General features: G+C 36.5%; 1 protein-coding gene across 1 annotated transcript; it reads left to right on the top strand.

The window, feature by feature from the left end:
* Positions 1 to 529: 529 nt before the first annotated feature.
* Positions 530 to 21,515, top strand: lrrc24 (leucine rich repeat containing 24). Its single transcript, XM_043264704.1, is given in 6 exon segments — positions 530 to 934; positions 11,171 to 11,343; positions 14,483 to 14,761; positions 16,035 to 16,203; positions 17,175 to 18,095; positions 18,098 to 21,515. Coding segments are annotated over 5 exon segments (1,773 nt in total). The 5' UTR covers positions 530 to 934; positions 11,171 to 11,181; the 3' UTR covers positions 18,340 to 21,515.
* The last annotated feature ends 276 nt before the right edge of the window (positions 21,516 to 21,791 follow it).

A 21,791-nucleotide genomic window follows, 5' to 3' on the forward strand; every position in this document is an offset into this window, starting at 1 on the left:
AAATAATAATGTATGTTTTATTTATAGCTGCGTTTAATTTTTTTTCATGTGCTGTGGAAGCCTGTATATTTTGGTCGTTTGTCGCTGTCCTTGGTCCTGAAATCACGTGACCGGAAAAGTGTCAGTGAGTAACGACCGGCGAACAAAATACGTGTTACAGAAACAAACAAACAAGCAAAAAAAACATAAAAAGAACAGCGCAGACAAAGAACTTTGAGAGAGAACTTGAAAAGAAGTAGATTAATAACAATAACACATTGTTACTGTTGTTGTAACGTGTAACGTTGTACTACTAATAAACCGTTTTACTTAGCGGAGGCTAATAGCTACTAGCCTACTAACAAATATATCGGCCTGTGTATTTAAATAATCGGCGGCAGGCGTAATCAAGCGAATCATTTGAGTCTTTTTTTAAATATTTAAATCATGTTTGGTACAAAGCGTTGAAAGGGAACGCGCTGAATGAACGCTTCGAGAAGATACGAGTCTTACGTTACAAACCAGAGTGAACAATAGAGAGAGAGAGAGAGAGAGAGAGAGAGAGAGAGAGAGAGAGAGAGAGAGAGAGAGAGAGAGAGTCGACTCAGCTGAGCTCACAGGGAGGAAGAGATTTGGAGAAAGCTTCTTAACCTATTTCAGAGGGGTACCAGACGTGATTTTGGTTGGTTAGACTCGCATAGGCAGGAGTCTCGCGCCCGACTGATATCGATTTGGTATTTTTGCGCGGGATGTGAGGAATATTCCAGCATCGCTGCTGTGAGGATGGCAGGACGGAGCGGTGGCCTTTCGGATCGCAGCTCAAATGCCGCTTTGTTCGCCGTCCAGACGTGGATTGATATTTCATTCATGTGCATCTGAATTCAGTCCGTATAAAGACCAGGAGCGCAGCTCTTCAGCACCGCACGCAGCACCGCGCCGAGTCCACGGTCTGGAGGTAAGCGTCTGGATCTCTATTATTCTGATAGATACTCGTGCATCCCGTGACTTTTTAAACACTTTGTCTAATTGAATGCACGACACGTGCACTGTTGTTTCTCCTCATGCTTTCACAACACTGTGTCTGTCTACCTGCAACAAACTGAAGGAGTCATGCACTTCGGCGTCTATTGTTTTGATGCATCACTTTTAATACGTCTCTGATGTGCGATACTGTAAAATCAGCATCACTAAGGCCATTCAGTGCAGTGTATATCCATGCACATGGAGAAGGACACAAGGAGAACATTTGTTTGATATGTAATCCGGTGCTGAGACGAATCTAACCTGATTTCGTAAAATCTAACTCTTTTGTTTATTTGAAGTCACGTGCAAGAATAACCGTATACTATTTAGGAGGCAAAGAGCAGCATATCCCTTAAAATAAATGCATTAAATTTTCCTTCCTGACACTGTCATTGAAGGCTGGCTGGTTTATAACAGTTAGTGAAAACGAATGCAAACTTAAAACTCACTAGCACAGAGACAACAGTTTGAGTGCATGCAATGCAATATGTCTCTTGTTTTGCAACAGACGCGACCGTCAGACTCGGAATATGGCAAGCATACAGGAAATCCATGAGGCAGAAATCTGGCATGGAACTGGAATAATTGAATTATTACAAATGGTGTCGTTTAGAGGTAGACCGATTGATCCGCCTGGCAAGGAAATTTGGTTTAGATAGATAGATAGATAGATAAATAGATAGATGCATATGAACTGTCTATGTAACACTAAACTATCAAGATAGATAGATAGATAGATGCATATATATATATATACACATTTTTATTACATGGATATACATCAGTATTGGCATCAGCCATTTCTGTTGACCCCAGTTTAACACTGGATGTATTTTGAGCAGGTGTTTTGAAAAGATGCTGTGAATCTAGGCGATACTGGTGAAAAGACATATTGGATGAGGATTTGAGATGCAGTTTCCTCCCTATTCTTCAGACGGCTGTGAATGGCATTGAGCTCAGAGAGCTTGGAAGTTGAGCTACAGGTGATTCAGTGATGACGCCAGGCTCTTTTTAGGCTTATCTGACTCTACTGAAAGCTGAAAGTCCAGTGTAGAAGCACAAGAGCACAGTGTCACACTCGCATGAGCGTGCACCGAATAACAGAGCAGCGATCGATAAAATCAGCCAGCGAGACACTGCACACGTGTGGATCCGCCAATGCTACAACACCCAGCATGTGTAAAGAACAATGAGCTTTGTGTGGGAATTTAAATTGGATACATTGTGCTCAAAGATATATTTAGCAATAAAATGAAGCCAATTTAAGTACTATTAAGGCAATTAAGGTTCATTCTCTCTTCCAGGTATACACATATATATATATATATATATATATATATATATATATATATATATATATATATATATATATATATATATATATATATATATATATATATATATATATATATATATATATATATATATATATATATATATATATATATATATATATACATATATATATGAATTATGTGCCATTTAAAACAACAAAGCCAGAATCTACATAAAAATACTGTACTCCATTAATAAGAATTACATTATTGTTTACTGACTAAACAATAATGAAAACAAACAAAAAATGTCTGGGTACATTATGTAATGAGAATTTCAGGGATAATGTGATTAATTTAAAAATAATTAATTTAGTAATTACTGATAATTTAATATTCACGAAACAGTGGCACAGTGGCAGATAAATTTTCCCTTGTCAAAATATAATTTACTAAAATATGCCTGGAGACATAAAGCTTATTTGCTAACATTATTTTCTTGAAACTTGAAATGTTTATTCTTTCTGCCATTTCTCAGTACCACAATGCGAAGCAATTTTAATTTAAAAATATATATCATTGTAAAAAAATAATAATACTAGCACATTATGGTATTAATTTTGCACTGCCTTTAGTGCTGTTTTTTAATCAAATCTATTGCAGTTTGTTTTGCATGACACAAATATACAGTATTACAGTTACGGGAATCTAATGAGAGTCATTATAAAGAATAATGGGAATTACACATGAAAAATACCAAAAAACAACAACGCCTGGATGCATTATGGTAATGTGAATTTCAGGGAAAATGTGCTTAGTTTAATATTCATGAAAATAATGCCACAATGCCAAATTGGGCTTTATTTCCCTTACGCGAGAATGTAATTTCTCATGGCTTTGGGGTGAAAAGCAAACTGGACCTGTTTTCGTGAGATTTGTTCTCAGGTTCCCACATTGATTTCTATCTCAAAAAGTTTTCAAATCAGCGGACAGTGTTGCTCCTCCGACAAACACGCGCACACGCGTATTGATCTGTGCTTAGAGACCAGAAAAATCGATCAGAGCAGCCCGCATACGGACACGCTACTGCCATTAAATAACAAGCAGATGTGTCTATTCGTTCGGGCCGTCGCAAATTCAGAGTCTTTGGCTAAATTGGTGGCACGCCAGAAATGCATGGGCCCCGAATCGATTCGGAAAGGCGGTAGGTGCTGGTTTTGGAGGCTCGCTGGGCCCGTGTGAGCTCACTTCTGATGAGAAATGATAAAAGACTACGGGGTGGAAGTGTGTTTGCGTCTCTGATTGCTGCCCTCGTGTGATGTGATTGCCAAAACACACAATCACAGAGGAGCAACACTCAGGTGACGTCGCAGAGCGTAACAATTTACATGCTTTTGTGTCTCGCACACACACACACACACACACACACACACACACGCTCTTCAGAAAACATGTGTTTCCCCCTCGCACTTCACTTACAATTTTAACCTAGGAGAAGATGAAAGGCGCAAAAAACAGTTTTGAAAGGTTTCTGGTCATACATATGTTGGCCTGTAGATACGGCCATCCTTCTGAGACGTTTCAGACATTTTGTCTTCTGCTAGGCTGAAATTGTAGGCCTGATCGCTTTTGGAAAGGTTCTAGCACACCTCGCATCGACGCGATGCATAATTTGTGGTTTCAGTCTGCAGCGAATTACTAATGTTTCAAAAATGTCAGAAGTTTGTTCAAATACAAGCAGGCACCTACAGTACGAAAGCATCTTGTTAGATTTTTTCTTTTCTTTGAATTCCGTTATATTCTATCTATAATATTCTATCAAAAAGCACGACTATTCAGTCAGATTGAAACATTTGATTAGTTTAACAGTCTATATTAAAAAAGCTAATTATAAGACATAAAACAATAAAAAGCTTTCTTTTTCAGTGCCCTATGATATTTTTTTTTGCTGAATATTTGTCTTAATTCTTCTGGATTCATGTGTTTTATAAGTTAAAACTAATTTATTATCAAGAACAGTGGTAATCAAATGAATGCATAAAACTTTAACAGTTCTATTTATCTTTTCAAATGTAATCAAGTGAAAATGTAATAATGAATTTTTTTCACCAAGGTTTTACTTGATAAATTAATTTTGTATTATATATTGTGTACTGCAGTTGTCTTATACACCTGGCACTTTTTATTATGAATATTGTTGGCTTTTTAATTGTGTTTGCTCCTCTTTTGTAAGTCACTTTAATTAAAAAGCTCAACTTTCTCTAGTAATATATTCTGTAATAACTTACATTTATTTATTTATTATTAATTTATTTATATATATATATATATATATATATATATATATATATATATATATATATATATATATATATATATATATATATCTACACACACACTTTAGAAAAGGTTACGCTTATGACCTATTAAGTATGACGCGTTTCCGCCATAAATACTTAATTTGTTGTTGAGTTTAGGTTTTGGGTAGGATTAGGGATGTAGAGTAAGGTCATGTGGAATAAGGCATTAAATAAATACCTAACACTAATAAATGGCTAATATTCTAATAATTTGCATGATAATATGCAACCGTAAAATAAAGTGTTACCATATACATATGTATATATATATATATATATATATATATATATATATATATATATATATATATATATATTAAACCACCACAATTAATCCTTTGATAGCACTAATATATATGCCTATGGCATATTTGACTGGAGGCAGATGAAAGGTGGTCCACTGCAAGCATTTAATGAATGTATTTTTTTCTTTTTTTCCTCCCTGTTCACTTTTTCCCCCTCTGTTAATCTGGCTCGTCCTTTGTTTCTCTGTCTTGTTCCCGAGCGCCGAACACTGCTCTCGGTCGTAATAGTGCCTGCAGGCCTTGCCTTCAGAATCCAAACCCCGTGCTATTGTTTCCATGACAACATGGGAGGCATGGCCGGAGGGCATCGCTGTGTGTTTGCTCTCTCTCTCCTTCTCTCTCTCTCTCACACGTTCTCTCTCTTATCTCTTCTTGACACGCTGAATCTGATCACTTCAACTCTTCTCATTTAGACTCCGAGTTCTGCTCTTACATTAGAGCTGATGAATGCTGGTGTCAGGTGATGCGATAGCTGTGATTTGTATAGATGATATGGGTCAGTCGTAACACTCCAAGCTTTTAGCTCGTCTCATTAAAGAAAGCACTCCTGGGAGCGCATTACGTCTGAATATGATGTTATACGAGGCTGACAGGTGCAAGCGTATGGATTGTAATCATGACATATTCAGATATAGAGGTGTCCTCAGATTTTATTATTAAGACTGTAAATGCGAAAAAAAAACCAAGAACAGGATGTGTGTTCATGGGGATGAAAAGTGATGAAAAGAGAGACAAATGTCTTTCTGAAAAAGTAATATATTCTGGATACTGGGATAACTCCTGAAAGTTATTCACTATGAAATAAAAATAATAATTTTATAATAAATATTTCGTATGTTTTTCAATGTAGAAAATAATTCAAACAATAATATTGTAAAATATTATTACAATTTAAAAGAATAATTTGATGTTTAAATGTAATTTATTCCTGCATTACTGCAGTCTTTAGTGTCACATCCTTCAGAAATCAAAAAAACATATTATTAATAAATATAAATATTATTGTCATTGAAAACAGTTGTGCTGCTCCACATTTTTGTGAAAACCATGATCATTTTTTCAGGATTATTTGATGAATAACAAGTTCAAAAGAAAAGCATTTATTTGAAATAATAATAGAAATGATAAAGAATAGTGATTTTTTTGTCATTGACATTAAATTAAATTTTAATGAATGTAAATTTAAATATAATAATAATAATAATAGTAGCATTAAAATAAATGACATAAAAATTTATAAATATTATTAATTATAATTATAATGCAAAAAACATTTTTATTATTTTATTATTATTTTTTTTTTTTTTTTTATTTTGTAGTTTTATTATGATTTTGCGGCAACAAATATGATCGTACCACGGTTTTGTCATTAATTCTTCAATTTTCTATGACAGACCAATAAGTTTACATTCGATTGTCCTTCACTGAGCTCACATTTTCCTCTTCAGAGTAACACATACTGTAGTACATTTCAAGTACAGCTTTCTCAGCACAAGGATAGTCGTCTGTCTACACGCTCTCGCTCAGGGCCAGAGTCCTGAATGAAGTGCCATTTCACGAATCACCCGCTTACACACAGTAGATATTAAACCCTCCAAGCTTTTCTTAGACAAGAGCAAACAAAGCGCTGGCTGCTCAGAACGGGCCGTTACTGCATTCAGCATCACTACAAACTATAAACCAGAGTGTATTAGCTTGTCAGATGTGTACAGGCCTTATAGCTCATCCAGAGCCAAAAGAATTATAGCCAGGCGCATGACAGTAGAAATATCTCTGAAGCATACTGACATATGCGCTGTATATCATCGAGAAAACCCTTAGACACAAGCTGTCCGCTGAAGAACGATGCTCTTTTGTTTTCTTTTTCGTAGTTGTTTGCGAAAAACGGTAGTTTGATGCAAAACCGTATGGATTGTAAAAATGCCGTTTCACAATAATTGTTTTTTTTTAAGGGAATTTTTAAATGCAGCATCTGCTTAGTCTCTATTCCTGCGTCTTGTAGCCTTCTCATGAGCCTGACTGACAGTGTTCTCGGCGGTCCGCTCGCTGTGTTTAACAGTTCACTGGAGGGAAGGATTATCAATGAATAATGATGTAAGTTAGTCCGTTTCTCAAAGCATCTTGAATGTGGCTTTGGAAGAGATGAAATATTGCAAGTCATTTGGAACACTTTTATGATACACTTGTGGTGCTTTTTGTCTTTTATGAAGCTTGAAAGACAACATTTCTCCACGTGGGTTCCACAGAAGAAATAAAAATTGCCATTGACATGAGCACAAATAATGACAGAAGTCTTGGTCTTAAATTAAATTAAATTAAATTAAATTAAATTAAATTAAATTATTCTTCTCATTTATTTATTTATTATCAAATTATCTTGTTATGGTGTAAGAGTTCACCACTGGACTGTAATACACCTCCTAGTCAGCAGGTGGCGCCTCTCTCCAGGCTTCTGCTGAACTGCTCCTTTCGTTTGCCCTGATAGGTGACACCTGTGTTCAGCACTATTTAATGAGTTTGTGCCATGCTTGTTTGTTCAGTCTTGAGCCTTGGTTTCCAGTGTCAACTGTGAGATAAGTCTGTCTTGAGTTTATGTTTTTGACTATCACGTCTACTTTGTTTTTCCCTGTTTATTGGAGTCACTGATTCCTGTTTTGTTGGACTTTTCCTCAAGTAAAGTTTGATTTATTTTTGAAGACTTTTTGACTCTGGCTTTTGCTACCTCTGCACCTGAATTCATTTGTTGGGAAGTTAGCTCAGCCTGTCTACACAGAGCACTGAGTCTAGTAGACCTGGGTTCGATCCCCACGCAAAGCAGAACCGTTACATATGGATTTCTTTTAAAGTATATGTTTTAAGTTTAAGTTTATGCAAATCATTATTAATAATTATTGCAATAATAAATAATAATAATAATAATAATAATAATAATAATAAATCTATTTATTTAAATTTATTTTTAATTAATTCATTAATACAATTAATTAATTTAATTTAATTTTTAAATAAATAAGTTTATTTATTTTTAAATCCTAAATGATTTATGTTGCTTGCCAGCAAAAAAATTAAAAGGGCATTAATTAATTAATTATTTAATTAATACATAATGTTTTCTATTATATTACTTTCTTATTTTATTATTATTTTTTTTATCCTCTACTAAAAGTAGGATTTATCTTGTCTAATTAATAAATTAAAATGAACTGTCCATCCTTTTTTTCCACACGGTGTAACCTAAAAGCCCAATCTTGATGTTTTCACTATTTTGTTATACTTCCGTACTCTAACCACCTACGGCACGCAATTCCCACTTTTCATGATTCAGTCCATTTCCGATGGACTATTTCAGATGTTATTTTCCGTGTTTATCCACGCGACTGAGACACGACATCTGTCGAAACTCCAAAATCCATCCATCACTTCTCCCTTTTTCCATTCTCAACGCACTCGGGCTGTTGTTGGAGGGAAACTCGGTGAATTCCAAACGCACGGCCTCGCGATAAAGAGCCGCAGAGCCTCTAAATATTAAATTCTGTAGATGTTCCTGGTGCTTTTAAAGGATCTCATCTGGCAGAATCACCGGACGCGCGTGTAAGAGAGCGGCGTATCTCGCAGAGCGCTTCACGGCCGTCGTCTTTGGCTTGCAGGTGTTTGTGAGGCGACACACGTAGCAAAAGAAAGGCGCTGAAAGCAAAACTCATTCAGAATTTCCCATTTCCCCCTTTTATTCTGTTCATTGTGATTTCCATTCTCTCTCTCCGGCGTCAAGAGAATAGCGTTTGAGTGCAGGACACTGGACTTGAATAGACTGCCATTTCTCCGCTGATGTTTATCGTGTCTTTCCCCTTCATGCTTTGAGCAGATAAAAAGGCTTATGTGGGTCATGTTGCATTAATTGAGCCCGCTGTCCTCTCAGATACTCTCTAAATTAAGCAACAGGCATAAAATATTCAGATTTGCTCACGGTTCATCACTCAATGACACATTTAAGCGAAGAACAGCCCAAATGTATCACATCAACTACGAAGCCAAACAAAACAATTCATTGTTATCTGTCCCCTCAGAGGCCGTCTTTCTTCCTGCGTGCTTTTTTTTTGAAAAACGAGCTGTCGTTTCATATTTAAAGTTGTGAACGTTATTTAGGAGCTGTAGACGCATCCGCATTTCCAAATGGACTCGCGTCGCTTTTTTGATGCCCGTGCTTTGGACCTCTAAATCTTTCAGTGCTGGTCTTTTTCGGGTAGCTAGCATGTTTCGGAGGTGCCCGTGAGGCTCTGAGCTCTGAGACGGATGACCTAGAACTGCTAAACGCACGCAGAAGTCCGTATTGATCCTTTTTTGCGAGACTTCTCGAGGTGTGGATGAAGCTCTGGCTCTCGGCGAGCTCTCTTTCATTCTGAATTTATCAAGAACAGAGCAGCCGAAGGAAAAAAAAAGAGTTGTAGTTTCATAGAAAAGAAAGCACAGAGAGGTGTAGTGTTTTCGTGTCTTGTTTTTCTTTGTTGTTCTGTTTAATAAAACACATGTTTCACTGAGCGCTGAATAGGCATCACTGCTTTCTAGCAACAAGTAATTAGACTGTTACAGTGAAAATGTGACACCGCAACAGAATCACAGTCAATTAGAGTATATTTGATATTCCAGCGTTTTTATAGTTTTTAAAATTAATTTATTTAATGGTTAATTATTGCTTTATATAACTATATTTAAAATATGTTTTTATATTTAAAACTAAATAATACTACTATTCATATAAACACACACACACACACACACACACATATATATACACACACACACATATATATATATATATATATATATATATATATATTAGTGCTTTTAAACGATTAATCGCATCCAAAAAAGTTAATATATATAATGTGTACTGTTTATATTATGTAGATGTAAATACACACAAATTATAATTTAATTATAATATATATATATATATATATATATACAGTATATATTTTATATATATATACGCGTAAACTAAATTTTTTATTTAATGTGATTAACTGTGCTATATATATATATATATATTTAATTTTTAAGTGTAAGTTTTATATATATATATATATATATATATATATATATATATATATAAACTTACACTTAAAAAATTAAGCATAAAATTACACTTTTCATATTGTTATAAAATGTATATATTTCAAATAAGTACATTATTTATTAATCTATAATAAACAGTGCAATTATTTTCAAAATTGACAATAATCAGAAATGATTAATAAAGCACCATGTGACCCTTTGTTACAAAAAATCTTCTTCTCATCACAGAAATAAATTACATTTTAAAATACATTCAACTAGAAAGATAGCTACTTTAAATGATCATAATATTTTACAGTTTTTTTATGTACTTGACCAAATAAACACAGCATTCATGAGCTGAAGCTGAACACCAAACCTGTACAAACGTATATGTAACGCACTTTTCTCATAGATACAATTTTTTTTAAACGAATCGTAGGTGTTATACAGAACGTATCCTCCAAGGCAGGCTTTCTAACACATTTCCAGCAGTACTTCACACAATCAGGTCCAGCCCTGAAGCGCATCCAGTCCAGTTATGCTGCAAATCTGGGACCAGGGGTCCAAAATGCACATGTCTTTGTTCATAACTCTCATAATCCATGTCTTAATGAAAAGCTGGGGATTTGAGATGGATGAGGCGAGTGGAGCAGGCGGAGGGTTTGATCTGCTCTCCCGGGAGAAGCGTGCAGCGCTTGCCGGCCAGTGTTTGGTGTTGTATTTCATATTCTCTCAAAACAGAAGAGAGATCCTGGAGGCAGCGAGCATGTGCACCTCAAGCCTCATGTTTAATTAACCAAAGCCCACCACCGATTCTTCCTAAGAGACCGTTCTGTAGGGACGGGCAGGCAGGAGAGAGCGTTATCTGTCTTTCAGACGTTTTCTTCCCCTCCTTATGTTGACTCTACGCTTACTTCCCTTTCTGCTCGGCAGGATTCAATTTTCCGATCCACTTAAGCGGGATTCTCATGCGTTACGGATCCGATTAGCTCACACGTGCATGCGCTCTTTAACAACAAGCCCCGTCTTTTTTGTCTCTCTCTCTTTCTCTTTCGGTCAATTATTCCGCTGGTTTAACTGCAACCCGTCTCTCTCTTTCTTCCTTTCTCTTTCCTCTCTTTTGCCCTAGTTCTGCCGCCTCTTTTCTATCATTCCCTCTTCCCTGTTTTCGCAGTTGTTTCTGAGATGAATCCTCCTCGGCTCTCGGCGGTGTTGGTGCTCACGCTGGCCCAGCTGTGCTCGTCTTCTGTCGGTTGTCCTTCTGGATGCCGCTGCTATAGCTTGACCGTCGAATGTGGATCCATCGGGCTCAAAGAGATCCCGCAAGGCATCGCGCACGGGACACAGGTCAGTCGCGCAAACGCATGTGCTTGGGGGCAAACGCGTCCCTTGACGTCTGAAAAAAGTTCTAGCTTGGATTTGGTGGTTCCGTAAGAGCCTTCAACATCCGGGGGATACCTTCATCCCACAAAAAATACCTTCTTAAGAAGAAATAAATGAAAACAGAACTTGCACTGAAGTTCTTTAGGGAACCGAAAATGGTTCTGTGGCATCATTGCGAAAAACTCTTTTGAAAACATTGATAATCGTATATTTATTAAACGTTGTCATTTATGAAACATTTTGCAATGCACATTTATATAAAAAAAGTTCAATATAAAGTAAATATTAAATTATGTTAATCATAACAACTCATTAATGTAAATATACAGTATAATTATATTCAAATAATATGAATATTTTGTTATAATATATTATATATTCAATTATGATTTATAACTAATACTTTATTTTCATTAAAATAAGTTCTTTAATATAAATAATAATACATATTCAGATCACTAGAATATTTTTTTTGAGTGTTTTTGCTGATTGTTGGTTTTAATTTTCAATAAAAACAAAATGGAAAAACACTCCAATTTCATAAAATGTCAAAAATTCTTCCGGTGTCAGCGTTTCTATTACATTTAAAATTATGTCTTAATTTTTCTATTTATTTTAAATAATTGAAATCAAAATAACTAATTGAAAATATAAATAAAAACGTTTCTTAAAAACCTTTTAATTACGTTACAGGTTTTAAATTTAAAAGAAGTTCCATTGTTAAAATGAGTTCTATTGTCATAAAAACACTGAAATAGATCCAATATTTAATTAACATTTACAGTGATTTATTACTATTTTTAATCATTTAAATGATTTCGATCAAAATAAGTACTTAATAAAATATTTAACATATTAAAATCTTTTTTGGTGCTTATTTATATTATCAATGTTTAAAACAAAATTAAAAACATATTTGTGTGCTAAAAAAGGAAATTTACATTTAAGACCTTTTTGTCATTGAAGTTATACTGAAATAGATATCTGTCGTTCAAATGTTGTTTTTATACTTGTTTCTGGTCTTGCTGTAAATGATTAAACAATTGTTAGTTCCTTCTTTTGAAAGCAAAAATATTATATATCTGAACACTTGCACCACTTTCCAACCCGTGCCATTTTTTTAAAATTCTGGTCATCCAGTCATCCTAAATTATAAAATATAATATCTCCTTTTGTTTGTATCTACACCTTGACCCACAATAAAGCAAGCCTGACATTAAAACCATAGATCATAACCCCACGAAATCATGGCCCTTGCCACCCAGGACTCTTTTTGCATGTTTCTGCTCCAGTCACATTACTGCAGCTCGTGAATATTCATGAGCCGGCTCGCATAAATTGCTCAATTGACCCGTGTAACCTATGCTTCACAAGAAATTTGCTGCGGCTCGGGCCCGTGTTTGATCACAGACAATAGCTTGATAGAAATCAATTAGAAAATGAATCAGTGTAATATGCTCCATCATTAATACAGTTAAACGAGTAAAGACAGGCCACTCGGTTCTTGCGCTCTCGTGAAAGCCTATTAATGCCCTTCTGATGCTGCTAATTGATTTGTTTCATGTTTAAGGCTAGTCGGCCCAGAATTGTGCAACACTTCCAAAGCTGCGTATCGATTCGTTTCATGTTCAAGAAAAGCCTCTTTCGCTCTGCATTCACCTGGCGGTCGGTGAAGAGGAACAGACAAAGACAGAAACATTTTCTTTAGCGTTTCAGGTTGTGTGTGTTTTGTTCTGTTGTCTGCAGTCTCTTATCCGTCACTGATTAGAAACTAAAGCTGACGTGAATGAGAGGGATGCTGCTTTTAATACTTGACACATCAAAAACCAGAACGCCTTTATAATCGCTCAATCATTCTAAAAGTGATGCAGATTCTCATAAAGTTTCTATTAAAACACACACACACACACACATATATATATATATATATATATATATATATATATATATATATATATATATATATATATTTTTTTTTTAAGTAAATGGTCATAAGCAATACAACAATAAAACATAACACTAATTCCATGATTAATATAATTTGAATTATTATTAGACTACAATTAAACATAATAATAATGAACTAATCAAGTAATGTATTATTATTAAAAACAACAGCATTAACAATAATAATATGGACAGTATGGGAAATATTATTATTAATATGATAATAATTTAATTATGAATTAATAAATTATAATAATAAAAACACTGTTATGTTTTACTGCTACTGCTAACTCCGTTGTTAATATAATTTAAATGATCGTTACAACAACAGTAAAAGGTAATAATTACAATTTCGCTATTAATATAATTTATTAGTATTTTATGATGACAGTATTAATAACAATAATACTGACATATACAATAATGATAATTATATTTGAAATAACAATGTCACGATTATTTTTGCTGTTGCTGACAACACCTTTAACAATAATAACACTATGTACAATAACACCTGAACTATTATTAATAATTAAACAACAACGATACTGTTGCTGGGGTGAAGGAGTACGAGGAAGTCGAGGAAGTCGAGGAAGTCAGATATAAAAAACAGTCTTTAATGGAACCAAGGAGAATGCAGCCTCTTGTGCGAAGAGTAAGACAAGACCAAAAAAAAAACAGAAACTGAACAATCTTTTAATACAACTAATAGACGAACTAAGTGAGCGAATTGAATCAAACACACTAATGAACTAGAATGAGGTTTAACTAATGAGAACAGGAACTACCAAATAAGGGCAACAAAGGGAAACTAAACAGACCGGATACTAATTCAATAATCGCTGTTCAATAATTAATAAACTTCATCAAAATGCAACTTAAATGATCATTAGACTACAACTGTATATATTTACATATCATTTCTATATTTTATATATTGCATACATATCAAGTATAATAATGAAATACTATTATCATTGTTATTATTTTGCTTCTCAAAGAACTGGATTATTCATAGACTAGCTATGAAGTGTGACTGTCGGTAAGAAACACTGTTAAAACGGATTATCTCTTGTTAAATTCTATATGAAAGTAAAATGTCCCAAGCCTGCGTTTACGTACTAATGTTTTGCCACGGAATCTGTGTCCTGTCCAGACCATCTTTCTGCAGGACAATGCCATCGGACAGATCCGTCAGCGGGATCTATCTGACCTCGGCCAGCTGCACTACCTCTACCTGCAGAACAACAGCATCTCCACGCTGGAGCCCGGGGCCTTCAGGAACCTGGGCCTGCTTCTGGAGCTGGCGCTCAACGGAAACCGCATCCACCTGATCACAGCGGACGTGTTTCAGGGCCTGGACCACCTGCGCATCCTGTACCTCGCAGGAAACCAGATCACCAGACTCGAGGACTACACCTTCCGCGGACTGCAGGTGCCACATTCTGGCTGTCAAAAAAGATATTTTCCAGTGTTTTAACATTCCAAAACGTTTTAAACAATGAACATGTGCTATAGGAGCATTAATGTGCAGCATTAAAGTGCCCCTCTGTTATGGATTTTTGAAAATGAGCTTTCATGTAGTACGTAACACAGCTCTAAGTGAATGAAAACATTTAAATATGAAAGTGCATAAGTGTATAAGTGTATAAAGTGTCTCAAAAGAAAAAGTCAACATTAAAACAATCCAAAGCTGTTTTATGTTGATGTGAACATGAAACGTTAGCATACTGGCCGCCCACTTGTTGGACTTTTCATGTTGGTCGGAATGAAAATGCTAATTCATTCATGAAATGCTCACAAACACTGCTTTAAATGAAATCGACCAATCACCAGAGATTAGTGTCACGCAAAGGATCAGATAGGTGATCATATACCGGGACGATAGGTGTGTGCAGCAAAGTAATGGGAGTTACCCGATTAGGGTTTTTTTAGACCCTGTTACCTGATTGGCTGATGTCATGGTTACAGTAGGTTTAGGGGTGGGGTTAGGATCATTTTGAATGCATGATTTCGAAACACCTCAGCAGTTTGAAAACGGCCAGACATTCAGAAACGCCCATTTTTGCTCAGACAGAGACCTCAATCGCCAAAGAATGGGTTTAAAAAAAATCATAAAATCGTTTGGGAGTTGTTGAACAAATATGGCAAAAATAATTGCATATTATAAGAAAATAAAAAAAAAGAAAACGAAAAATTGTTTTTATCTTGCATTCATTTCAACCTTTCATAACCCGTGCACTTTAATGTGACTACAATATTAATTGATTGGCGATTAATTTGGCTATGATTGGCAACAAGGTGTCGGACTCTACATTTATGGGCTTCTAAGCTCAATATGAAGAGTTTATTTACAAAAACAGATAATTCAGTTTTATTTTACCTAACGTACAAAAAAAAATTTAATACTGAGACCATAATAATAGCTGCGACACTAAATTATTTTTAAAATTTGCACAGCCTTTACATAACATTACGTCAAAATGTGCACGTTCCCCGAGAGTAGAAGAGAAGCAGAAGCCACAGAAAAGCAAAATTAATAAGAGGCTAAATTAATAGAGGCTTTTTCAGCAATATGCTAATTTGATAGAGACACTGAAGTGAAAATAGATGACTCTGCGTAATGCTAGATTGCTTTACAAAGTGTGTTTTTTATGATAGCCACGATCATGCTTGCACTAATAACCGCGATGGATTGCTGATTGCAGCGGTTGCAGGAGCTGCATCTGCAGGAGAATGCGGTGGAGGTGCTGGGAGATCAAGCTCTGGTGGGTCTGTCCTCTCTGGCTCTTCTGGACCTGAGCAGAAACAACCTGAGAACCCTGAGTCCCGCTTCACTCAAACCCCTCGTCAGCCTGCAGGTGCTGAGGGTCACAGGTGAGGGGTTCATATTAGCCAATATCCCCAAAAACATCTGAAATAACGCTACCGTTCTAAAAGTACAAAGGTTTTTATAAATGAATTTATAAATAGTTGCATTCATTCAACATTCTGAATGCAACTGGTGAAAAGTAAAAAAAAAGACATGTTACAAGGTCATTTCTATTTCACATAAATGCTTTTCTTTTTAAATACAATATTATTATATATATATATATATATATATATATATATATTTTTTTTTTTTTTTTTTTTTTTTTTTTTCAGTTACTATGGTGATTCTATTCCCAAGGAGTCCATTGAGAGTCATTAATATTTACAATAATGCATTGATGTCTTTCACGATGTCACACAGAAACATTAATATATTGTAGACTAGTGTACAATGTTTTATAAAAATCCTTTTCGTTCACTTGACATATTTATATTGGTGATATCCAAGTCATTTGACACATTTGAATATAATAGTTAATTTCCCTGGTAATTACTTTTATAATGATGTAACTCATCAGTTACTATTTGTGCGAAGTAACTAGTAACTATAACTAATTACTTTATTAAAGTAACGTGTCCAAAACTGCTGGAGTAATGATGGTCAGCTTTGCATCACAGAAATAAATTACATTTTAAAATGCATTCAGATAAAAAGAATGTGCTGTTGTAATATCACAGTATCACTGTTTGATCAAATAATACATTCATTTTAAGACTTTTCTCTTATTAAGAAAAAACATTTCTTATAAAGAGAAATGTTACATTACTAGTTCTCCCAGGTTAGGTAAACTAATTAATATTCATGATCCAAACTTCGAAAACAGTCCAGTGTTATGTGAGTACCACAGTGACATGGCATTTAAGATGCCAGACCAGCTTTACTTTTTCTCAAATATTTCTGCACAACAATTCTGTTTGAATAAATATTTAATATGCTGTATTTTGAGAGGCTCATATTGCATTTGCTCTTACAGATAACCCGTGGCGCTGCGACTGCGCTCTGTACTGGCTGCGTGGCTGGATAAACGAAGAGGGTCAGAGGCTATTAAGCTCAGCCGAGCGGCGGATGTTGTGCGCCGAACCTCCTCGTCTCTCCCATCTCAGTCTGGTCGAGGTTCCCGCAAACAGTCTCATTTGCATCCCGCCCATAGTGCAGCTGGAGCCCAGCCACCTGACGGTGCGTTTGGGGGAGAGTCTCCGCGTGTCCTGCCAGGCGTCCGGATACCCACAGCCTCAAGTCACCTGGAGGAAAGCCTCCCACGGAAAAGCCCAGCTGTCTCCCAGAGGCCTGGTGCAGGAGGTCGGGATGGATGGAGACTCCAAGACCGGAGGGAGGTTGGTGACGGCCAGGCCTGGCAGTAAAGGAGGGCCGGCGAGTCGCGGGCCGGTCCGAGGGGGAACCGATGACGGAGGCGACCGGGAAAGCTTCGATCCCGACACGGGAAGCGGGATGCTGTTTCTCAGCAACGTCACTGTGGCTCATGCCGGACGCTACGAATGCGAGGCCTGGAATCCCGGCGGAGTGGCTCGGGTGACTTTTCACCTCTCGGTGAACATGTCTTCGTCGTTGTCCCGCTCGGAAATCTGGCCTCGATTGCATTCCTCGTCTTACTATCATCCCTCTTCGGTTGACGTGAGTCAGGAGCCCATTTACGAGCTCGAAAGCATGGATTTCAACGCGCTGGGAACCGCCACCCAGACGGCCATCGCGGTGGGAATCTCTCTTTTGGCGTTGACGGCGTTGTTGCTTCTCTGCATGATTTACAGTCGCCACCGGCAACGGCAGAAAGAGGAAGGCGGATACGGCGCCAGCAAAGAGGAAAGCATCCTCTACGTGAACGACTACTCCGATGGTCCCACTACATTCGCTCAACTTGAAGAGTACCGGGACGAACGCGCCACGAGATGTACGTGTTAAACCGTGCCAAACCGGTGCTGCCTCCGCCGCCGTCCTGCAACCAACCGGGGTCGACGCTCAAAGCCGGCGAGTGCATTCTGACCCCGGGCCGGGCCGTGGGGATCGGACCCCGCCGGGCTCCTGCTGAAGGAGGCGAAGGACCTCCGCTTGATCCCGAAGGGTTGTTCATGAACCAGAGCTTGCTGTTTGACACGCAGATCGCTTATGAGATCCACTGCTGAACCGGATCCCTGGACAGACTTCGAGGTTCTTGCCATAGGATGTTATCCTGCTGAGTTTCCTTTCGTTCTCAGAGCACAAAAGTTTTTTTTTGGTGAAAAGCATTGAAGGAATGCCAGATATTAAAGCTGTGGTGTGTAGTTTCAGTGCCACCAAATGTTGAATCAGTGTTGCAACGCTCTTAAAAGTAAAAGCGATACCAAAGAAGAACTATTTTTGGTTGCCCTAAATGAACCTGTCAGTTTTATAAAACATTAAAGTTTTTTGGTGTGAAGGACATTTTAATAATAATCTAAAGAACTTTTTTTCACTGTATAGAACCTTTTGAGCAATGGAAAGGTTAAAGGTTCCTAACTGGCATCTATGGTTTCATTAAGAACCTTTAACAGTCATGGAACGATTCCTCAAAAAGTTATAGCGAAAAAGGTTCTTTAAAGCATTTAAATGTTCTTCACACGAAGAGAAATTTGTTCATTTAAAGGAGTCATGTGATGCCATTTTAAAGATCTTTATTTTGCGTATTTGGTGCTTTAATGTAAAAAAAAGCTATTTTATTAATACTGTACACTATTGTAGCTCCTCTATGCTCTGCCTCTCTCAAACACGTCATTTTCGACAAGCACAGTCTGCTCTGATTGGCCAGCTGACCCAGTTCACAGTGATTGGCCGAGCACCACAAGCACGTGTCAGAAATGTAATGCCTCCCATAATTGCGTGTTCATCTTTATCAAACTTGAAGCGATGACGCTCGTACTGTGATGTGACCCCATAATTTTTTAAATAGCCAGTTTTGTACTCTTCTAGGTTCACAAAACGTCGTCCATAAAAATGCGCAAATTCGAACATTTTTGGTGGTGTTGTAAGTAATTTTAATGAATCCTAACTGCATCTACTGTCGAAAGGTCAAATAAAGAGCGTTTGCTTCGGTACAGAAACACACAGCTTCTCCCGACACGGCTGAAACCATGCTTTGTTTCTTAGCATTAACATTCGGGCAGCATTACGCAAATATTACCACATCTTGATGTAGGCATACGGGGGCATATTTTAATGAGGCGTTTTAGCCCTGTCTGAATCAGCCTTCTTTTTTAGATAGAACAAATCCTTTTGTTCGAGACTTTGAGCTTTGCGGATCTTATACGTGCACAAACAGCAACATACCGCATTAAAGAGAAGGAAAGAAAGAAAAGAAAATTGCATCATGTGACCCCTTTAAGAACTAATCACTGAAAGGTTAATTCTGGGAACACAACGCTGGTTCTTCAGTTGCATTGCTACAAAAAACACCTTTGGGAAGGTTTATTTTTTAAGCGTGTATTTTGTGTGGCTCAAACAAGCAGAGAAATGTTACAGACGTCGGTGTTTACTCTCTTTGGGGAAATCAACCTACAAATGGCTAGTTATAATCATCTCTGGGATTGCACACAGCAGCTTTCAGGGAATAGTTCATCCAAAAATTGATGCCATTTGCATTGTTTGCATGATTGTTTCGTTCCGTAAAATCACAAATGGAGATTTTTTTTTTGAAAGCACTAGGTTGCGTTATCGGTTATTTTAAAAAAAACATATTTCATTTTCTATTCTGCATATTTAAATAGTTCTTAATCATGTTCCGCCGAGGAAAAGTAAAAGTATGGGTTTGGAAAATTAAGTAATTTTATTTTTGTAATTGGAATCATTTTTGAAACATGTGAATGCTTTTGACGGAGAAAAAATAGCATTTTTTTTCTACAGTGATAGGGGTGCTAGGGAAAGGAGAGAAAATACAGCTGTGAAGCATGATTGCAAAAATACATCAGGGATAAAATACAAGTGAGCATACGGAGAGTGAGAAAAAGGCTTTCCAAGAGGAGTCCAGTGAAATAATTCATAGACTAGCATTGAACAGTTTGACGTCAGTGAAGACATTTATAATTTTACAATAGATTTCCATTTCAAATGTTCTATACTTCAAAGAAACCTGAAAAAGTATCACGGTTTTCACAAAAATATAAAGTTTCAACATTGATCATTTATCTAAATAATGTATTTTCAACAGAAAATCAGCATATTTGAATGGTTTCTGTAGAATCATGTGGCTGGAGTAACGATGCTAAAATCACAGGAATAAATTACTTTTTATAATACATTTAAATAGCTCACAGTTATTTTAAATTATAATAACAACTCACAATATTATGTCTGTATTGTTTATAAAATAACGATACAGCCGTGGTGAACACTATGAGACTTCCTTTAAATTATTATTATTAATTTTTATTTACATTTTTTGTAGTTGTGAGGGCTAAAAATTTCAACAACCCAGCGTTCATCACTCACTACGACCGGCCTGATCATTCACCGCAGCCTCCTATTTGTTTGGACCAATAAATGCCTGAATATGAATTTTTGCATGAACTATTCCTTCTTTAACAGTGCAGGTTTTTGCCGAAAGCAAATCTTGTGGAATAAGAGCTGTTACCTACACCTTTGAAAGAAGAGGTTACGCGAAACTACCAAAAACTGCTATATTTTATCGTGTTACTGTGAGATGAAGTGATCCAGGCGGCTGAGGGTTTGACCTCTTGGACAGGGAGCGAGGACAACGGCGAAGGACGTTTGTCGGGACATCCCTGCGTCCAGGCAGTGTGAATAGCTCAATGTCTTTCTTCTCGCAAATGCTGTATCCTTTCTTTTCCAACGCATTCCTGTGTGTATTAATGTGTGAACGGCAGGCAGCAGAAGAGAACCAAACCTGCTGTAAACAAAGAACCAAACGCGGGTCGGAGGTTTGTTCACTGCAGCCTGGATCCAAGTGAAGCAGTCGCATCTATTTCCCGTCTGAGGCTCGTTTGCTCTCCTCTTGACCTCCGTTGGAATAACACTGTGAATAAACAAACAGGACTCTACATTCACAGCTAGCTTTTGTAAGTTATTAGATATGCCGGTTTCTTTCATATAACAGTATTGTTTTTGAGAGTGGGTTTGTTTTTTTTTTTTCCTCTTGGCTTTTTTCTTCCCCAGCGTTACACGGACTATCGAGTAGTGAAGACATCAGGGTAAACTGTATAAAAGCATTCATTTCAGCTTGTGGGAACATCTCAAGGTGTTAAGCTTCTGCACTCTAGTTTGTGTATTTCTGTCAAATGTCTATCAAATATCAACCTATTTTATCCGAATAAATTATGCCTTTATTTGATTTGCGTGTGAAAGTGTGACAGTCGCCACGTGCTCGAACGTAAAAAAGACAAAACAAAGCTGCATTAGATTCATCACGAAAAGGTTTGTTGCAGTAAAGATACTATTATAAGCTAATATTTTGAGTAATATTTGTAATATACGCTTTCATTTTAATTTAGCTTTTCAGTCATTTTGTTGTTTGTGTCATAAGTTTAAACTATAACTATACTATAATTTATAACTGTTATTTCAGTTTTATTCATTTAAGAACAGAAATGTTGATTTGGCAATAAGA

Source organism: Puntigrus tetrazona, chromosome 2, assembly GCF_018831695.1.
Source record: "Puntigrus tetrazona isolate hp1 chromosome 2, ASM1883169v1, whole genome shotgun sequence".
NCBI classification, from domain to species: domain Eukaryota; kingdom Metazoa; phylum Chordata; class Actinopteri; order Cypriniformes; family Cyprinidae; genus Puntigrus; species Puntigrus tetrazona.